Below are 20,211 nucleotides of genomic sequence, written 5' to 3' on the forward strand. Positions count from 1 at the left end.
GACGGCCCCGGGGAAGAGGGAGCGGAAGGGGGGAGGGGGAGCGGGGGTAAAGCCCCGCCCCGCCCCCGCGCACCGGGACTCCCGCCGCCGCCGCTCCGCGCGCGCCCCCGCCCCGTACCTGCCGCCTGCGCGCGCCCACGTGCGGCCGAGCGCCCCCGCCCCCCCCCCCCCGCGCATGCGCACCGCCGCCACCGCCCCCCCTCCTTCTCCTCCCTCCTCGGGCGGGGCGGGGCTGGCGGGAGCGCGCGCCGCGCGGCGCCTACCGATGGCGTCACACGGGCGGGGCGGGACGCGCCGCCGCCAGGAAGCACGCGGAGCCTGTGGCCGCCATTTATTGCTGTGACTTCTATTTAAAATATGTATAATCTGTACAGTCGTGCCGCCCGCTGCCGCGCTCCCCTGGGGCAGCGCCCCGCAGAACGCCGGTTGGCACAGCCGGCCGCGTGCCCAGCGCCGCCGAGGTGCGGGAATCAGGCGACGGATCGACCGGTCCCCTCCGGCTCCTCCACACGCGGCAGCTCCTTCAGCTAATTGAGCCAGCTCCAGTCAAAGCTCTGGAAGAAGAAGAAGCAAGGGAAGGGCTGAAGCGCAGGAAGCGGCTGCGAAACGCACGGTTCCGAGGTGGCCACCAAAGGGCGTTCGGTGGCCAGCGCGTCTCTTCTCCAAGAGGCGTGTTGGTCCGACAGCCGGAAAGGGATCTGGCAACTCCTGGGAGCTCCATCACGGATGGAACCCGCTTTGGAAGTGACGTTTTGTGCCCGCGCAAAGGCTACCGCTGGCGTTCCTGGCGCACCACGGGATGTAGAGCAGGAACACGAGTGGAGAAGAAAGGCAGGCTCCAAGACAAATGTATGCAAGAACAAAGGTTCTTACAGTTATTAATTTCTTTTCCCTCTTATTTTCTCCCTAAGTGAATTGAGGAGGACAGATCCCATTTCCTGCTGCTTTCCTGTTGCCTAACTTCCATCCCCTGACGCAAGGAAAAGGAGAAAGAAAACAAACATAACAAAACAAGTGGTCATCTGCTGGCTGTGATTCTGCTACAATGAAAAATCCTTCTGAGCTAAAAGATGCCAGAGATGGTTGCTGCAGCTTGGAATGAGACACGAGATGAGAGAGACGGGCAAGAAGCCAGCCGTACGGCTCCTCGCTCGTCTCCAGCCACGGCGAAGAGACAAGCCAGGAGAGGGGATTGTATTGCACAACTGATACCAGCCCTGTCAGAACTGAACAAAGACAACCAATGGATGGAAAGCACAGTACGCATAATTAAGGCTGTTTTCCAAACTGACATAATTACTTTGCCTTAATCAGTAGCTAATTTCATTTCCCCATTCGTGTTGCTCAATCCCTTGCTATTACAGTGTCATCTGCAACTCCCACTAATAAGTTTTCATTTCACCATCCCAAATAACTTAGTAACTCCAGTAAACTCTCAGTTCACTGTTTACTATTATTCATAAACATTACAACATTAAAGTGTTTATGAATTAAAACGTTTTTGAACTACAAGAGCTCCATTTCATCAACCACCTCCATTTCCCCAACCCTCTGTTCCTTGTTATTTCAGCAGCTACAACGGGTGAACAGCTTCCACTTTTTTATCCCATGAGAATGGAAGTTTTCCCTAACACAAGGACATGGAGCTGCTGGAGCAGGTCCAGAGGAGGCCACGGAGATGATGAGAGGGCTGGAGCACCTCTGCTATGGAGACAGGCTGAGTGAGTTGGGGCTGTTCAGCTTGGAGAAGAGAAGGCTCTGGGGTGATCTTATTGCAGCCTTCCAGTACCTAAAGGGGCTACAGGAAAGCTGGAGAGGGACTTTTTACAAGGGCGTGTAGTGATAGGACAAGGGGCGATGGGTTTAAACTGAAAGAGGGGAGATTTAGATTGGATCTAAGGAAGAAATTTTTCTCTCAGAGGGTGGTGAGGCACTGGAACAGGTTGCCCAGAGAAGTTGTGGCTGCCCCATCCCTGGAAGTGTTCAAGGCCAGGCTGGATGAGGCTTTGGGCAACCTGGTGTAGTGGAGGGTGTCCCTGCCCATGGCAGGGGGGTTGGAACTGGATGATCTTTGAGGTCCCTTCCAACCCAAACCATTCCATGATTCTAAGGAGGCCTTTAAGAAACTTTTTGAAAATCCAAGTTACAGCATATCAGTGGATCTTTGACTTCTTTACAGGACTGCAATACGTTTGTGAGACAATCCCATGCTAACAGAAGCTGTATTGAGACTCTTCTCCATTATAAACAGGTCAATCTACAGGTCAATCACTTTTTCTCATTGTATTTATAAAGATCCTTCAATGATAGAGCCTCTAAAATCAGCCGAAAGCCTCTTCTAAAAGGTCAGTATTCTGTGCTGCTCTACATTCTTCTGGTAACTGGGCTCTTTTGAGCAGTAACTTACTGGCCTCAATTAGTAGTTCAGGAACAGAGTTTCAGACTGCGTCAATACATCTGTCTGAAGTAAATTGTTATTTACTTTTGTCGTTTCTTGCTATTTCAAATACCAATTTGTGCAAAGAGCCTTCTTGGGACTCTCCAAAGCCTCACTTCTGCCATAAGGAAAGCTTCAGTTCGTGATCAGGAAAGGGCTCTGGAAATGGAGAACCCTGCCCACTCCAGCGCAGGGACACAAAGCAGGACTCTGCAGTTGAGGATGTGATCAGCATTCAGAGCAAGCTCTGCCAGCCAGGGGGTCTCACAGAACAGCCCTCCACCACACAGACCACTCAGTTGGCACTAGCACCTTCTGTAAGAGCAGCATGTTGGTGGAGTCCAGGAGGGATGACAGACATCACATGCCAGCCGCAGCAATTCACAGCGTCACAAACGACCCTATTTAAGGAGTTCTCCACACCTCCAGAGGACCCTGCTGCCACTCTTAAAAAAAATCAGGTCCTCAGAGATACATCAACAGACTTACCATCATGCTGCTGTTCTGCTCCTGTCTCGCCTCCTGCAAAATACTGCTAAAGAGTTCGAGGTAATTCAGATTCTCTTCTATCACATGGACAAAATTTTCCCTGCGGGGAAGGGAAGGCATAAAATGACAGATTTAAACCACCAAGTAACACCAACGTCAAAAGGCTCTGCACTGGGGGAAAAAAAAAAACAAAACCCACACACACAAAACCCAAACAACCCAAAAAACTGATTTATATGACTTCTCTGCAATTGTAGGAGCTACCTTGCAGGGCACAAAGACATGCCTGGAGGTGGCATCCTGCAAGATCCCCACCCTGGAAGTGTGGATTTGCACTCCTTCCCAACAGAGGAACTGCACAAACCACACAAACTCGGCCTTAACGGAACCTAGGGAGGAAGCTGAGTACAAGGGGCCTGAAATCACTGCCTGCTCCCCATAAGGCTGACATCTCTTCACTCTTTGTACAGTGAAGTCATGGCTCGAAGAGGAGCTCTGAGGCGATCCAAAGGCACCTTGCTCAGGAAAGCACCTACTAGGAGGTCATCATTCCCCATTACTTGGAGACAAAAATTGCCCTGCAGCAGCAGACAGAAAAGAGGAAGTGGAAAAGGCTGCTCAGGGTTTCAGAAAAATCAACTGACTTGCAGCGAAAGTCTGCTTAGAAGATGTGTACCTTGCAAACCTAGGTGCTTCTCTGACCACCCAAAAAGAGATGGCCACATGGCTTGATGCCCATGTTCACAACCCCTGCCCCAGCCCCCACAAAACTAGCACTGCTACGGATCGAGGGCTGGGCAGTCTTTCAGGGGTGCCTTCCCTTCTGTTACGCTGATGGGAAGTAAAATCCCTAACGAGCCAAGAGGAAAACCCCTCAGCTCGTGACAACTCTCTTACTCAGCTAGGACTGGCTGAGAGAAAGGGGTCTTACTAACCAAATCCAACCCCAAAACAGGATAACATGATGTACAAGACATGAACAGCACAGTGCTTTAGCTGACAGCGGTATGTGCAGCTTGCTCAGGACCAGAGAGTGGAGGTTTCTGAACAAAAGGTTCAACCTAATTCCTGATATTTTAAAGCATTAGTAACATATGAGCTACTGAAACGTGCTTTTTTTTTTTTGAAGGATAAAAAAAAAATCCCAGATATTGAACCAGATGGATTGCTTGGTACTGACCCCAACTTCAGAATTCCATTTGAAGTGAAACTTCTTAAAATCACTGAAGCTGTACGAAGCACTAAACATGGCCTGATTTATCTGGGACTTGCACCAGAACCTGGGCATGAAAAGAAACTACATTTTGGCTTGAAATCTCATTGCTGCGTTTTGCTGTGCTACAGCCAGAGTTTCAGTTACTAAAACTCCAGTCAGGAGTTGGACAATGTTGCCTTCAGAGACAGCATGCCAAAACTCTCCCTGTCCAGCACATCCAAAACCCACCCCGTGGGATGTGGTGGAGACATGCCCCTTGGGCTCTCTCAGTACTGGAGACTCCAGTGGCAGAGGACAGCATTTCAGACTATGCCTACACCTACGCTGACTTCTCAGCAGTGGCCTCCTGTCCCAACAGCTCTTACCCATCTTCGGGAGTCGCCACAGATGACAGAGGGTGAGGCACGCTCCCCGAGATGCTCTGCGGCAGCCACGTGGCTGCTGGAGTCGTGGCTGTCCCTTCCAGGCTGGAGCTTACCAGCGATCGAGAAGAGCTCTGAGTCTAGAAAACAGAAATTCAGCTGCTGTGACGGGCAAAGGAAGAATTTAGTCAGGCTTAACTATTTCTGAGCGATTAAACGTAAGCGCTGTCCGTAACGCACACACACAACCCTGGCCATGCCGACGCAACGCTCGGCAGTTCTGCAAATGGCTGGTGGCAAACGTCTCTGCACGTGTTTGTACGTGGCATGTCCTTTACACTGAACAATGAGGAGGTGGTGCCATGCCCTGAACTGTGAGTCATGCCCAGCAGCAGCTCTCCAGACGGGGAAAAGACATGTTTCCCATGCTGACCTTGAACGTGGACATCTGGAAATCGCTTCGGCTGTATAGTCACTCGAATTGATGCAGGAAAAGCAGTGTAGTCTTAAAACACCTTCGACTAACCAGCAAAGCACCTATTTCCCTTTTGCAGCACTAGAATTATGACAGGTTTATTACATCAGGCTGAAGTTCATCTGATCCAACACTAGATGTTCAAGAAACGCAAGAACAAGGCGCGTGGCACGGCGTGGCTACCGTGCTCCAGTCACCAGCGATTTGCAGTTTGATGACTTACTGGGACCAAGGACTCCTCTACTGGGCTGCTTTTCCATGAATTTGTCTACCTCCTTTCTAAACCTGTGTCAGCATTTAGCACTTCCCTTCTCTACAGTAAAATCAACCATTGTGTGGAAGTTATCCTTTTTGGTCTCTTCAGAGTTTCATTTATGTCCCCTGGCTCCTGCACTGGAAAGAAGAGCAAATAGTCCAAAAACTACTTACACAAGCAATTTTCAGCAGATGCCATATCTCCCTCTGTCTTTTGCCCTGCATCTGCATCACTGAGTTGTCAGCTTCCTTGATGTTATTGAGGGCCACTTCAATCTTTGGAAGCAAGTCTATGATCTTCTGCTTACAGCCCAAGAGCTTGCTATGATAAAAAACAAACCCAAAGTTACTTTCCAGCTTGTGTGGCAATATGTTGGAGAGAGACTTTTTACAAGGGCATGTAGTGACAGGACAAGGAGCAATGGCTTTAAACTGAAAGAGGGCAGATTTAGATCAGATCTAAGGAAGAAATTCTTCATTGTGAGTGTGGTGAGGCACTGGCACAGGTTGCCCAGAGAAGCTGTGGCTGCCCCATCCCTGGAAGTGTTCAAGGCCAGGTTGGATGAGGCTTTGGGGAACCTGGTGTAGTGGAACGTGTCCCTGCCCATGGCAGGGGGGTTGGAACGAGATGATCTTGAGTTCCCTTCCAGCCCAAACCATTCTGTGATTCTATGTTCTGGTGAAACCAAAAGCCTCACCTTGAGATTGTTTTAGCACAGCACTGTCATAGCTGCAGGTACAAAACTTGCAAGACTGGAGGGACCTCTGGACTTTTTCAAGTCCAGTTGAGACTCAAAAAAGCAGGCAGACGACACTACTGCTCATTCCCACAACATAAGCTCTTCTTATTTGAAATGCAAAAATTGATCCTGATGACAACGGACAGCGCAGCAACTCAGCCATGATATTTTATGAATTAGTCTTCCCTGGTCCGTGCTGGTCTCTGTGGGCTGGCCATACCATAGCTAACAACTTTATTTATGGGATCTACTAAGCATAAGCCACACATGAAAATAGAATTAAATCATGCTTTGCTGACTACTGAGATCTGCATTAACGCCATTTTTTTCTGAGCTACTGGAAGAATTAACGAACAAATCACTGTGGTATCTTCTCAGCTGTGACTATTTCTTTTTTTCCTTACGATTTTAATCTCAACCTAAACATTGGCAGAATTTGTCTCATTATAAAGTGAACTCTTGGATGCTAACAGTACAAGCCATTGCATTCTCCTCCCTTTCCCTATTAGCTATATGTTTTAAAAAAGTGGAAATTCAACATAGACATGAAAGAGCAGAATTAATAGTGCTATGAGAAAGGTATACCTGTGGGTGCAGCTTTTGGGCTCTGATCTCCATGGTTTTCCCTCTCCTTTCCTGCTACTAAGTTAAAAACGCTGCAAGTTGCATTTGTTTGTTTTTTGTTTTTTTTTTTTTTTTTCCTGCATAAAGTACCTGAGATGGCCGAAGAGCTCCTTGAGAACTCGGTCTTGGCTCTGTACTGTCTGCACAATGATCTTCACCATGTCCGTGCTGTCACTGTAGGCATGATCTGGAAAAGCCATCAATCACCACTTTAGTAAAATGCTCTCCAGTGAGGAGCCACTCTGGACACAAACACGCGGAGTACAGGAAAGATTTGACTTAATGAGTGCAGCCAAACAAACTGAAACACAAGGAAACATCTTAAAATCCATCACAATCTGTCATTAGGCACAACTCTTCCTTGATGTCTCTTCTCTCCGCAGCAATGTAAACAATTCCAGCCACTCCTGCTGTCTAGAGAGTGGCTTCAGTAAGGACTGCAGGTAGTTGCCAAATGCAGGAGTAACTAAATCTTCCTGCTGACCAGTTACTCTGTTCAGAACATAATAATCCCCAAACATGGGCCTCCATCCAGTACAATTAAGAGAGAGGGGAGGAAGAAAAGAATGCCCTTGGGTTGGAGCGACAACGGAGAAACAACAGTTCTTCCTACGTCTGGGGGGAGTAAAGCACTAGTACTGGAAGCAGGAAGAAAGGCAGAGAATGCCAGAAGGCAGACATGTGTTCAGGGCAGATACTCCAGGACTGGAAACCTAAAGACAAACCCATGGCTGAGGAACAGGACTACAGAGTTTGGGAGAGCTCTAGGCTCAGCAAAAAGAAGAAATCAGCTCAAGGTATGCCCTTGAATCTGCTTAACTTTAATAAAATCATTTGCCTTAACAGTATTTTCTGGGTTTGAGTTCAGAAATACTAGTCATGGAGTACAAGTGTGAAACAGTCTTGGAACGGTCTCCTTCCATACCTGGAGGTCTTGTTTTTAATTGCTTGTACAGGTCTATGGCTCTCTGTTCCCTTTAAAGAGAAGAAAAGGATTCACACATGTATCAACAGGCAGGTGACTCAAGGAAAAAAAAAAACATTGCTTTTAAGTTATGCCTTGCTGAACCTCATACACTGGAGCTGCCACCTTCTTCTACAGCTAGTATACAAATATGACGTTTGGAACACAGGGATGGTCTTTTTCTGATGGAAACCAACTCCTCCCTAAAAGCTGTCTCTCCTTCCCTCTGATTATGCATTTTCTTCTCAGATAACTGTCCCAATTGCAGGTTATTTTCAGTTTCAAATTTTCACATGGCTCAGCAGTGTTTTCTTTCTGTGATATCCTTAATTATGAAACTTCATTTTTGTAACTATAGGTACTTCTGCATAACTGCCTGAGAAATCCTTGTTCCTCTTCTGCACTTTTGGCCTGAATTTGAGTGACAGTCTGCAAACAAAAAGAGACAGCTGCATCACAAACAAGAGGACAGTGTTTCTCTTCTTTCCTTTAAATAAATGTTATTTCTTTCAAATATTTCAAAAGCAGCCAAATACTGAGGCTTCCACCCTTGAACAAATCTTCACTGTTCTAAATCAAAAGCCTGTCAGAAACAAGTAGCAGTTTAGCCAGTTCTAACTCTGCTTTTGGGACCTCACCAGGCCTCTTCTTTCCCTGAGATCACCCCAATACTGTTTCAAGAGATGACGTAAGCTGCTTCTGTTTATTTAAGTCAGCATTTCTAGCATGCTGGATATTATACAATCATAGAACAGTTTGGGTTGGAAGGGACCTTCAAGATCATCTAGTTCCAACCCCCCTGCCATGGGCAGGGACACCCTCCACTACACCAGGTTGCGCAAAGCCTCATCCAACCTGGCCTTGAACACTGCCAGGGATGGGGCAGCCACAGCTTCTCTGGGCAACCTGTGCCAGTGCCTCACCACCCTCAGAGGGAAGAATTTCTTCCTTAGATCCAATCCAAATCTCCCCTCTTTCAGTTTAAAGCCATTGCCCCGTGTCCTGTCACTACACACCCTTCTAAAAAGCCCCTCTCCAGCTTTCCTGTAGCCCCTTTAGGTACTGGCAGGCTGCAATAAGATCACCCCGGAGCCTTCTCTTCTCCAGGCTGAACAGCCCCAACTCTCTCAGCCTGTCTCCATAGCAGAGGTGCTCCAGCCCTCAGATCATCTCTGTGGCCTCCTCTGGCCCCGCTCCAGCAGCTCCATGTCCTTCTTGTGTTGGGGACTCCAGAGCTGAACGCAGCACTGCAGGGGGGTCTCAGGAGAGCAGAGCAGAGGGGCAGAATGACCTCTCTGCACCTGCTGCCCACGCTGCTTTGGATGCAGCCCAGGACACGGGTGGCTTTCTGGGCTGCCAGCGCACATTGCTGGCTCATGTTGAGCTTCTCATCCACCAGCACGTCCTTTTCCTCAGGGCTGCTCTCAATCCTTCTCCTCCCAGTTTGTATTTGTGCTTGGGATTGCCCTGACCTGTGTACAGGACCTTGCACTTGGCCTTGTTGAACTTCATGAGGTTCTCACAGGCCCACCTCTCCAGCCTGTCCAGGTCCCTCTGGATGGCATCCCTTCCCTCCAGCATGTCCAACACACCACACAGCTTGGGGTCATCAGCAAACTTGCTGAGGGTGCACTCGATCCCACTGTCCATGTCTTCAACAAAGATGTTAAATCGCACTGGCCCCAGTACTGGCCCCTGAGGAACACCACTCGTCACTGGTCTCCACGTGGACATCAAGCCGTTGACCACAACTCTTTGAGTGCGACCATCCAGCCAATTCCTTATTCACCGAGTGGTCCATCTGTCAAATCCATGACTCTCCAATTTAGAGACAAGGTTGTTGTGCAGGACAGTGTCAAATGCTTTGCACAACTCCAGGTAGACGACATCAGTTGCTCTTCCCCGATCCACCAATGCTGTAACCCCATCTTAGAAGGCCACCAAATTAGTCAGGCAGGATTTGCCCTTGGTGAAGCCATGTTGGCTGTCACCAGTCACCTCCTTATTTTCCATGTGCCTTAGCACAGTCGCCAGCAGGATCTGCTCCATGATCTTGCCAGGCACAGAGGTGAGACTGACTGGCCTGTAGTTCCCTGGGTCTTCTTTTTTTCCCTTTTTAAAGATGGGGGCTATGTTTCCCCTTTTCTGGCGGTGCGAACTTCACCAGATTGCCACAACTTCTCTGATATGATGGATAGTGGCTTAGCAACTTCATCTGCCAGTTCCCTCAGGACCTGTGGATGTACCTCATCAGGTCCCATGGACTTGTGCACCTTCAGGTTCCTCGGATGATCTTGAACCTGATCTTCTCCTACAGTGGGTGGTTCTTCATTCTCCCAGTCCCTGCCTTTGCCTTCTGTGACTTGGGCTGTGCAGCTGGAGCACTTGCCAGTGAAGACTGAGGCAAAAAAGTCATTGAGTACCTCAGCCTTCTCCATATCCTGGGTAACCAGGTCTTCCATTTCCTTCCAGAGAGGGCCCACGTTTTCCCTAGTCCTCCTTTTATCACTGACATACCTACACAAGTTTTTTTTTTTTGTTGCCCTTGATGTCCCTGGCCAAATTTAATTCTACCAGGGCTTTAACTTTCCTAACCTGATCCCTGGTTGCTCTATATTCTCCCCAGACCACCTGTCCTTGCTTCCACCCTCTGTAGGCTTCCTTTTTGTGTATGAGTTGGTCTAGGAGCTCCTTGTTCATCCAGGCAGGCCTCCTGGTGTTTTTGCCTGACTTTCTCTTTGTTGGGATGCATCGTTCCCGAGTTCTGAGGAGGTGATCCTTGAATATTAACCAGCTTTCTTGGTCTTCTCTTCCCTCCAGGGCTTTATCCCATCATACTCTACCAAGCAGATCCCTGAAGAGGCCAAAGCCTACTCTCCTGAAACCCAGGGTAGTGAGCTTGCTGTGTGTCTTCCCTGCCAGTCTAAGGATCTTAAACTCCACCACTTTCTGGTCACTGTGGTCAAGGCTGCCCTTGAGTTTCACAATCTCCACCAGCCTCTCCCTATTGGTCCAGCATAGCACCTCTCTTCGTTGGTTCCTCTTATCACCTGGAGAAGGAAGTCATCATCAATACATTCCAGGAGCCTCCTGGATTGCCTATGACCTGCTGTGTTGTCCCTCCAACAGATATTGAAGTGGCTGAAGTCCCCCATGAGGACCAGGGCTCGTGAATGTGAGGCTGCTCCTATCTGTCTATAGAGGGCTTCATCAGCTTGATCTTCCTGGTCAGGTGGCCTGTAGCAGACCCCCACTACTATGTTACCTGTCCCTGCCCTCCCCTTAATCCTGACCCTAAGTTTCAAGTTATCCATCGTGTAACTCCTGCATCAGCCAAGGATAGGGGGAGAGGTACTCTCTGCTCCTGCTGCACTGGGAAAAAGAGGACATTAGCATCCAGCACCACCAGGTAAATCTGAGACAACGCCCAGGACCCGTGTGTGTCCCATGGCTGTGTATATCAAACCATAAGCTAATGCTCTCTGTGTGCTTTACTACAGCCCCAAAAACTGAAGAGCAGGAGACTCAATCTGTTCTCCACTTCACTTCTCACGAAGAGAAGCAGCTTTAGACCAGAATAACCAACAGTTTAGGGCACACTTTAAGCACTTTGCAAGTAGCTGACGCAGCCGTGGATTTGCAGCGGTGAAAGCACGTAAACCCAACGTTTAGGAGGCAGAGGCATGATTTGAGCTGCGCTGAACACCAGCTACTGCTGCAAGAGGTGGTTTCTCCCTTCCCCACTTCCCTGTGCACCAGTTCTGCTGCTCCTGCAACTACACATGGATGAAAAGCAACTTAGCTGATCTAGCTCTGCAAAGGGGGAGCGGGGAGAACATGCCAGGAACAGGCACGTTTCCCTCCCAGAATACTCAGAGTCATCCAGAAGAGCTCTTCTTAACAACACATTAGTGGCTATTTGATCCCCCCCTTTTACAACAGCCACTTGCGCCCTCAGCAACAGCTCAAACTACAATAACTGCCTCCTGTGTCTCCTTGAGACCAGTAATATCACTTAGCTCTTTCATATTTTAATATTTTTTAAAAAAACAAATATTAATGTTTCCACAACTTGTTAATTATCCGTGCTTTGAAAACACACTGAAGATATTTATCAACGTTTTACAACGATCTCATGATTTCCCTCACTCGACACTGTAAAATTCTCTCTTCTCTAATGCAAAAAGCAATCCTCTGCATTTTTTCAGTTGAGAACAACATATGTCTTAGGCCTATCCTCTTCCAAGACGAAGTTTTCTCGTCAGTGACAAGTCAAGTGTCCTGAACTCCCTAGCTGTGTTTTTCCATGTTTTCCCAGGTCTAGTGCCTTATAATGCTGCCAAGCGATCATTAGAACTTCAGGAGGAATGAGGAACGTACAGCCACAAGTGGTGGCACCTTCCCTTTTCACCAGCAAAATGATCCTAAACTGATCACAAGCTACTCTGTACTTGCAGTTTGCAAAAAGTGAGGAGCGCGTTTCAAAAGCGCTGATGGAACCATCAACAGAGGAAAAAAAACCCAAACCCTTCAGACACTGAAATACATAAAATCCATTTATATGCAGTAAAAATAACAAGCAAAGAACTTACAAGCTCTCCATGACCTCTCCTTGGCGCCTTGCATACGGACTCTTCTGAAGCTCTACAATCTCTGTGTGCAGAGCCATGATCTGCTCATCCAGATACCCGATATCTTCAGCCTAGTGGGGAAAGGCAGTTACAAATCAAGCTGAAGGAGGAGAGCAATCCCCAGAATAATCAGCTTCTTCATAAATCATACCTCTTAAAGAGAGAGATACATGTTGCACGCACACTCACTCACTCTCTGGCTCTACGTATGTTGAAGCAGTGAAGATTTATTTTCTCCTACTTTTACAGTACGGACAGAGCTCCCATATACATTTTGGTTTGACACTTCTCTGGTATGCCACATCTTTCTCAAAGAAATACAAGACACACCAATCTTCTGCCAAGTCCCCACAGCTAAGTTAGGTGAGGCAGCCCACAACACAATTTCTGAGCGTGAGGAGTCGGTATGTGGTGCCAGACACGCACTGGAGATCACCAGCACGGTTAAGAAAGCACTGGTCACCGTCTCGGCACCATGGCCTATGGGCACTGATCTGTCTTCCTGAGAAAGTATTTGGAGATATTTCAGCTTTTCCTTTCTGACCTGGGGCTGTAGGACCGGCCAATGGAACATTTTCCATTGCATCCCTTGCGGAAGCTGCAGAAATACTTGGTATGAGGCTATCCAAAGCATCTGACACTGCCCCACACGACATCCTTGTCTCTAAAATGGAAAGACAAGGATTTGATGGATGGACCACTCGGTGGATAAGGAATTGGCTGGATGGTCGCACTCAAAGAGTTGTGGTCAACGGTTCAATGTCCAAGTGGAGGCCAGTGACGAGTGGTGTTCCTCAGGGGTCAGTACTGGGGCCAGTGCTATTTAACATCTTTATTGGTGACACGGACAGTGGGATCGAGTGCACCCTCAGCAAGTTTGCAGATGACACCAAGTTGTGTGGTGTTGTGGACACACTGGAGGGAAGGGATGCCATCCAGAGGGACCTGGACAGGCTGGAGAGGTGGGCCTGTGAGAACCTCATGAAGTTCAACAAGGCCAAGTGCAAGGTCCTGCACGTGGGTCGGGGCAATCCCAAGCACAAGTACAGGCTGGGTGGAGAATGGATTGAGAGCAGCACGGAGGAAAAGGACTTGGGAGTGCTGGTGGGTGAGAAGCTCAACATGAGCCGGCACCGTGCACTGGCAGCCCAGAAAGCCAACCATGTCCTGGGCTGCATCCAGAGCAGCGTGGGCAGCAGGGCGAGGGAGGGGATTCTGACCCTCTGCTCTGCTCTCCTGAGACCCCACCTAGCATACTGCGTTCAGCTCTGGAGTCCCCAGCACAAGAAGCACATGGAGCTGCTGGAGCAGGTCCAGAGGAGGCCATGAAGATGATGCGAGGGCTGGAGCACCTCTGCTATGGAGACAGGCTGAGAGAGCTGGGGCTGTTCAGCCTGGAGAAGAGAAGGCTCCGGGGTGATCTTATAGCAGCTTTCCAGTACTTAAAGGGGGCCTACAGGAAAGCTGGAGAGGGACTTTTTACAAGGGCGTGTGGTGACAGGACACGGGACAATGGCTTTAAACTGAAAGAGGGGAGATTTAGATTGGATCTAAGGAAGAAATTCTTCACTCAGAGGGTGCTGCGGCACTGGCACAGGTTGCCCAGAGAAGCTGTGGCTGCCCCATCCCTGGAAGTGTTCAAGGCCAGGTTGGATGGGGCTTTGGGCAACCTGGTGTAGTGGAGGGTGTCCCTGCCCATGGCAGGAGGGTTGGAACTGGATGATCTTTGAGGTCCCTTCCAACCCAAACTGTTCTATGATTCTATATAAATTGGATGTGACCCCTTGACCAGAAAGGGATTATCTGTAGGTCTTCCAGGTAAAGAATAAACCAAGAAGAAGAAAAAGTGAGAAGCCACATAATCAAAGGAGAATCAGATTGTGAGAAAACTGTGAAGCAAACCCTGTTATCAAAAGAAATGTCTCCATCTGGAGCACCATCACTCACTGCACAGCATCACCGTGTCTCGAATTCACAGAAGTTAAGCTGCCCGTTAGAAAGTCTGAGACACCACTGTGTATTACAGAGTAAACCATTTTCCATTCTTCATAAATGGACACAGCGGGACTATGCACATGGACTGCACAGCTTGGAGACAGAACAGAAGCTGCTTTCCTTGCAGATTTCTTGCCTCCTAACAGGGAGCAACAAGATGCCCAAATTTAAAGAGGTGAATTCAGGTGGGAATCCCAATTCCCCTGATCTCCATCATACGAACAAGCAGAATCAAGGCTCCAAGAACCTTCTGACTTACGCAAAGATAGGGAATGGATCCCAGAACCTGAACTACCCTGTCTGTTCCTTCACAGGAGGGGAAAAAAGGCAAAGTAACTTATTGTTTGTGTTTCTAATGGCACCTGGGATTTTTATTTATTAACCACCGTGCTCTGTATTACTATGACAGCCAATACAAGAACTCCCTGCAGGGGAGAGCAGAAATCACAGAATGGTTTGGGTTGGAAGGGACCTTAAGACCATCTAGTTCCAACCCCCCTGCCATGGGCAGGGACCCGGGATACAACAGCCCAGCAAACCGCATGACAGTCGCGGTCAGCAGAACGTGCAGCGTTCTTGGCGCTCCTGCAGTTAGTGACTATCAAAGAGCACAACAAAGAGACTGTTTTTTGAGGTATTTTTAAGACCTCTGAGAAATACAAACGTGCTGATTTTTCCTTGCATCGTTTCTGAATGCCCTCCCTTCTGAATGACCCCCTCCGTATGCCTCCCCCCACCCAAGCTTTATTCCGTACATCCAGTTAGAAGAGAAGAGGAAATAGCTTTTGACAATAAACTAGGATCATCCTAACTCTGTCTCTAGTTTTTACAGCTAAAAGCTTACTCCTTCCCTACAAAGGTCTGGACAAAACTGTAGGCAGAATTATTCTCTGTCGAAAGGCCTCTACCTCCTCATCATTTTCAGCAGAGATAAAATGAAAACGCACATTCCTAGAAGACAGAGATCGGAATTCTAAGCAGCAGAAAAATTTCAACTATCCTTTCTAGGAGAACTAACTCTTCAAGAAACAGAAAGCCTTTATGTCAGCTCAACTGTCCATAAGCCACAAGTGAAAACATCTGTTAACTATTAGCACTACTCAGAGTAAGAACCGGCTCTAGCTCTGCTCTGAATTTCTTAAGGATGACTCTTATTGCAGCCTTCCAGTACCTAAAGGGGCTACAGGAAAGCTGGAGAGGGACTTTGGACAAGGGTGTGTAGTGACAGGACAAGGGGTGATGGCTTTAAACTGAAAGAGGGGAGATTTAGATTGGATCTAAGGAAGAAATTCTTCACTCAGAGGGTTGCTGAGGCAGTGGCACAGGTTGCCCAGAGAAGCTGTGGCTGCCCCATCCCTGGCAGTGTTCAAGGCCAGGTTGGATGAGGCTTTGAGCAACCTGGTGTAGCGGAGGGTGTCCCTGCCATGGCAGGGGGGTTGGAACTAGATTGGTCCCTTCCAACCCAACCCATTCCATGATTCTATGATTTATGAAAAACTAATTTGCATATTTACTTGCAGAATACTAGACATTTACATCTGTACTCCTAAACGAAGTACTGCGATTTTGAAATCACTGCATAGTAAGTGACTGATGTTATTTTCAGTTTTAGCAACGGAGATTTTTGCGTGCGGTAAATCCAACCAGGAAGACTCTTGGCTATAGCAACACGATTTCTTTCGGGCAGTAACATGTCTCTACAGCCTACTTCGCTACGCAGACAACTGAGTCTAGTAACATTTCATAGAATCATAGAATGGCACAGGCTGGAAGCGACCTCAGAGATCATCTAATGCAACCTCCCTGTCATGGGCAGGGACGCCTCTCAACTAGACCAGGCTACTCAAGGCTCCATTCAATGTGGCCTTGAACACCTCCAGGGAGGGGGCATCCACAACTTCTCTGGGCAATTTATTCCAAAGTCTTACCACCCTCGTACTGCAGAATTTCTTCCTAAGATCTAATCTAATTCTGTTCTCCTTCAACTTAAACCCATTTCCCCTTGTCCTATCAGTGGACACTCTTGTAAACACTTTACATTTGTGCTGGCTTTGCTCAAATCACTACATTCAAACTACCTGCTGACTGGGGACTGTTTCTTTTTTAATGCATCTGCAATGATATTCTATTCCCACAGCAGGCAAGATATCAAAAACATGGAAGGGACAGAGCAGTGGCACATATGACACTACGCTCCTGCCATGATCTCCTTCCCAGAGAGAGAATGAAGCTTCTTTAATACGCCCTACCTGTGCACACTGAGAGGCTTTCTCTTCCATCTCCTTCCAGGCTTTCAGCATCTTTTCTGAAGCTTAAGAGAAGAGAGTTGTTTATTTATACAAAGGTATAGACACAGAAATAAAGCATGAACTGAACTTTACACACATCAGTTGAATCCAAACACAAAGAGCATGATGCTGAATCCCCAAGCAGGAGTCATCACTCAGAGATCACAGAGAGACAGCAAAGCTGCAACTCAACAACTCCACGCTCGACCTTAACTCACCTGCAAACCCCCTGGTAGGGTTTCTCTGTTTGCAATCACCGGCCTAAAATGACTTTGAGTCTTTAAACTCCACCATTAAGCTCAACAACTGCCACTTTTGATTAAACACAGACTGTCCAAAACCAGTTCGCCGAGTTTTTCCACTTTCCATCATCATTCTTCAGCCCAGGCATAATTTTTGACTCAAGTTTTCGTTTTTAGCCATATATCCAAACTATGCATAAATCTTACTGTTCTCCCCTGAACAGTATTTGTAAGATCCAGACATCTCTGAGACATTAAAACTGTAGCTGGTGCTTTTTCACCTCCTCTCTCATCCCAACTCAGGCTACCTCCTGATATCAAGCACAGCAAGATCACTCCCTTAGCACGGTTCAAAACGGTGTTCCGACAGTCGCTGTGTCCGTTTGTTCTGCCATGGATGGTTAGTGGCCCTTCCACAGCACATCAAGTGCAGCAACTCTGCCCTCCACTTTATGCCCAGCGAGAACTCCAAATGAATCAGACTCGGAACGAAGAAACAGCAAACATTTACATCACCAGTACTATTAATACTTCAATTTTCATAGCTTGCTGTTCTCCGTGGAGAACAGCTGACCACCTGTTTCGCTGTCACTGAAGGTCTCCAAAAACATTTTATTTTTATACTCCTGCCTTTGCTTCTGCCAAACTCCCTCCTGCATCTGCCCCAGCTAAAACATACTCAGAAAGACGCTGAGGAACACAACGGCAGCTCCTGCATTCATTTTCTTTTAAGTTAATTTTTACCCACAGTCCTTTAGAGTCAGTCTGATCCTTTACAGGACCAGGCAAGACATCCAGGCAAGTATTACACAATACATACATATGCCATAAGCCATCTGGTCACTGTATCTCTCCAGGTCAAGGCGAATGCTTTGATGAAAGAATTCCAGCTTTGCTTTCAGTTGCTGAGATGCTGACACCATATTGTTTTTCATTTTGATTAGGTTGGCATTATACCGAAGAAGACTGAGCCTAACAAATGAAACAAGAAGAGCATATGTTAGTTGGAAAAGTGTATCTGGACTTATGCGGCCAGTGCTGTCACATCGCCTGCAGGAAATACACAGCTGGCAAAAAATTTTGTAAGATCCTTGGAACAAGGACCACTCCCATCAGTGGAGTCATAGACTCCATCTTACGCCTTCAGAAGCTGCAGGTTCTCAGCAAGCAAAAGAGAAATCCCCTCCTCACTTCCCAGTTTTTTTGTCAAGCTCAGTTAAACAGTCTTTGCGGTGTAGAGTACTTCTTAGCACTACAGGTTCCTGTAGGGCATGCTGTCCCTGGTGAATGCTGGCGTCTTTTTTATCACTTGAGATATACGACACTTCCCATTCTGTGACTCAATCCCAGGACAAAACCCTACAAATCCAACAAACAGTTCCGCTTGCTCTGCCACTAATGAAAGGACTATCCTGGGCTGCATTAGGAGGAACGTTCCCAGCAGGATGAGGGAGGTGATCCTTCCCCTCTATTCAGCATAGATGGGGCCGCCAACCAGGTCCAGTTCTGGGCTCCCCAGTACACCAGAGACATGGATATACTGAAGAGTGGCCACTGAAGGGCCATGAAGATTATTAAGGGACTGGAGCATCTCTCCTATGAGGAAAGGTGGAGAGAGCTGGGACTGTTCAGCTGGGAGAAGAGAAGGCTGAGGGGGGATCAAAATGTATAAATATCTGAGGGGAAGGTGCATAGTGGGTGGAGCCAGGCTCTTCTCAGTGGTGCCCAGAGACAGGACAGAGGCAATGGGCAAAAAACTGAAATGCAGGAGGTTCCCTCCAAACATCAGGAGACCCTTGTTTACTCTGAAGGCGACTGATCACTGGCACAGGTTGCCCAGAGAGGTTGTGGAGTCCTCATCCTTGGGGATATTTAAAAGTTACATGGACAAGTGACCCTGCTCGAGCAGGGCAGTTGGTCTCAGGACCTCCGGAGGTCCCTGCCCAACCTCAGCCATTCTGTGACTACATTCAAGGTACAAGTTTTCTCAGTTATTATCAATGTCAGGCACTAGGCAGTAAATTCCTGAAGTGGAATAAGCTCCCAGTCCAAACGTGTTTTATAATGTGAAAGTATAAAACAGCAGAGGGCTGTGAAACTCCGGGCAACCAAAACTCCCGGAGATGTACATTCCGTGGAAACAGTCTCTGTATTTGCGTTAACACTGAATCTTCTGAATGAGGAGTAACAACTTACATGGCAGCTCTCTGGCCCTGGAAAAGCCTGCTGTAATCTTCTTTCAGCCCGATCACGTAGTGAACTGCTTCTGCCCACACCTTGCGCAGCTGAGGGACCGGCAGCTGGATTTTACTATCCTGTACTGAACACAAGAAAAACACAATCGCACGCAAATGAAAGGACAACTCTAGAAAAGGACTTCAGTGCTTACAACGTCCCCAATTCCCGTTTCAGCTGCCTAAACTAAGGAATCAAGCTACATAACAATGACAGGACGAGGGGGAATGGCCTCAAGTTGCGCCAGGGAAATTTAGGTCAGATATCAGGAAAAATTTCTTTCCAGAGAGAGTTGTGAAGTATTGGATTGGGCTGCCCAGGGAGGTGGTGGAGTCCCCATCCCTGGAGGTGTTTAAAAACCGTGTGGATTTGGTCTTGAGGAACATGGTTTAGGGACCCTGACAGTACAGGGTGAATGGCTGGACTCGATGATCTTCCAACCAGATGATTCTACAACATCTGCTCAATTTTTATGTGATGCTGCCTAAGTGCACATAAGCTTTCCACGTTACAGCTCCCCAGGTGTTTGACAGCCAGCTACTGGCCAGGTAACAGCTCATGTTTGAACCCGGAGGTACAAGAATACTGATTTCTCTGAGCACTTTGGCCTGTTGGCACTAGCAGACACGGGGCACACTGCATGAAAAAATGGCACGAGGCAGGACACGTGTAGTTTTACCCAAAACCTCTCAACTAAAGCACTTGCCCAAGCTAGCAAAGCAAATTTACTTGCTCTGTTTAATCAATTGATATTGGTCACAGTCCTGACGTGTGTTTCATCTGAAGATATCTTCAAGTCTTTGAACGTTTCCTCCCAGATTCCTGATGCAGATGTTGAAGGGAAAATATGCAGGACTTATGTGTGCTCCTCTACACAGACAGGGAACTGCCAGTACACTGGGGTATCAATAAACGTGTTGTAAAAAGCCTTAGCTCCAAGAGCTACATCACACTGATGCCACACCATGAGATTCACCAGAATAAAACAGTCCAGAAGACAGAAAAAAGCAATCAGAATATACCTGAGTGACAGTAAAAGGAGATATGGACAACCAGCAAAACTTCTGCAGAGCCAGGCCAAAGAAAATAAAGCTGTTTAACAGCAACTGTATGCCACAAGTATACCATGTGTATCTATTGTGTTAGGTCCTGCAGATAACTGCTGTCGTTTCAGGAGACATGTAAAGGAAGCTGAAGTGGAGAAGCAGCTTTCATGCACGGTCTAAACGTATACTGATGATGCCAGGGGCAGGCAGCA

The 20,211-nt window shown here is 47.8% G+C and overlaps 1 protein-coding gene across 1 annotated transcript in view; it reads right to left on the reverse strand.

Annotated features, from left to right (window-relative positions):
• Nucleotides 1-438: 438 nt before the first annotated feature.
• The window catches only part of CHUK (component of inhibitor of nuclear factor kappa B kinase complex), a 39,282-nt gene continuing 19,509 nt past the window's right edge, over nt 439-20,211 (reverse strand). Inside the window, 10 exon segments of the mRNA XM_086616420.1 lie at nt 439-554; nt 2,927-3,026; nt 4,508-4,644; nt 5,409-5,556; nt 6,689-6,785; nt 7,524-7,573; nt 12,155-12,264; nt 16,438-16,499; nt 17,539-17,690; nt 18,915-19,038. Coding sequence (XP_086472546.1) covers nt 528-554; nt 2,927-3,026; nt 4,508-4,644; nt 5,409-5,556; nt 6,689-6,785; nt 7,524-7,573; nt 12,155-12,264; nt 16,438-16,499; nt 17,539-17,690; nt 18,915-19,038 — 1,007 coding nt within the window. The 3' untranslated portion in view covers nt 439-527.

This window comes from Tauraco erythrolophus, chromosome 9 (genome assembly GCF_009769465.1).
Source record: "Tauraco erythrolophus isolate bTauEry1 chromosome 9, bTauEry1.pri, whole genome shotgun sequence".
Lineage (NCBI taxonomy): Eukaryota > Metazoa > Chordata > Aves > Musophagiformes > Musophagidae > Tauraco > Tauraco erythrolophus.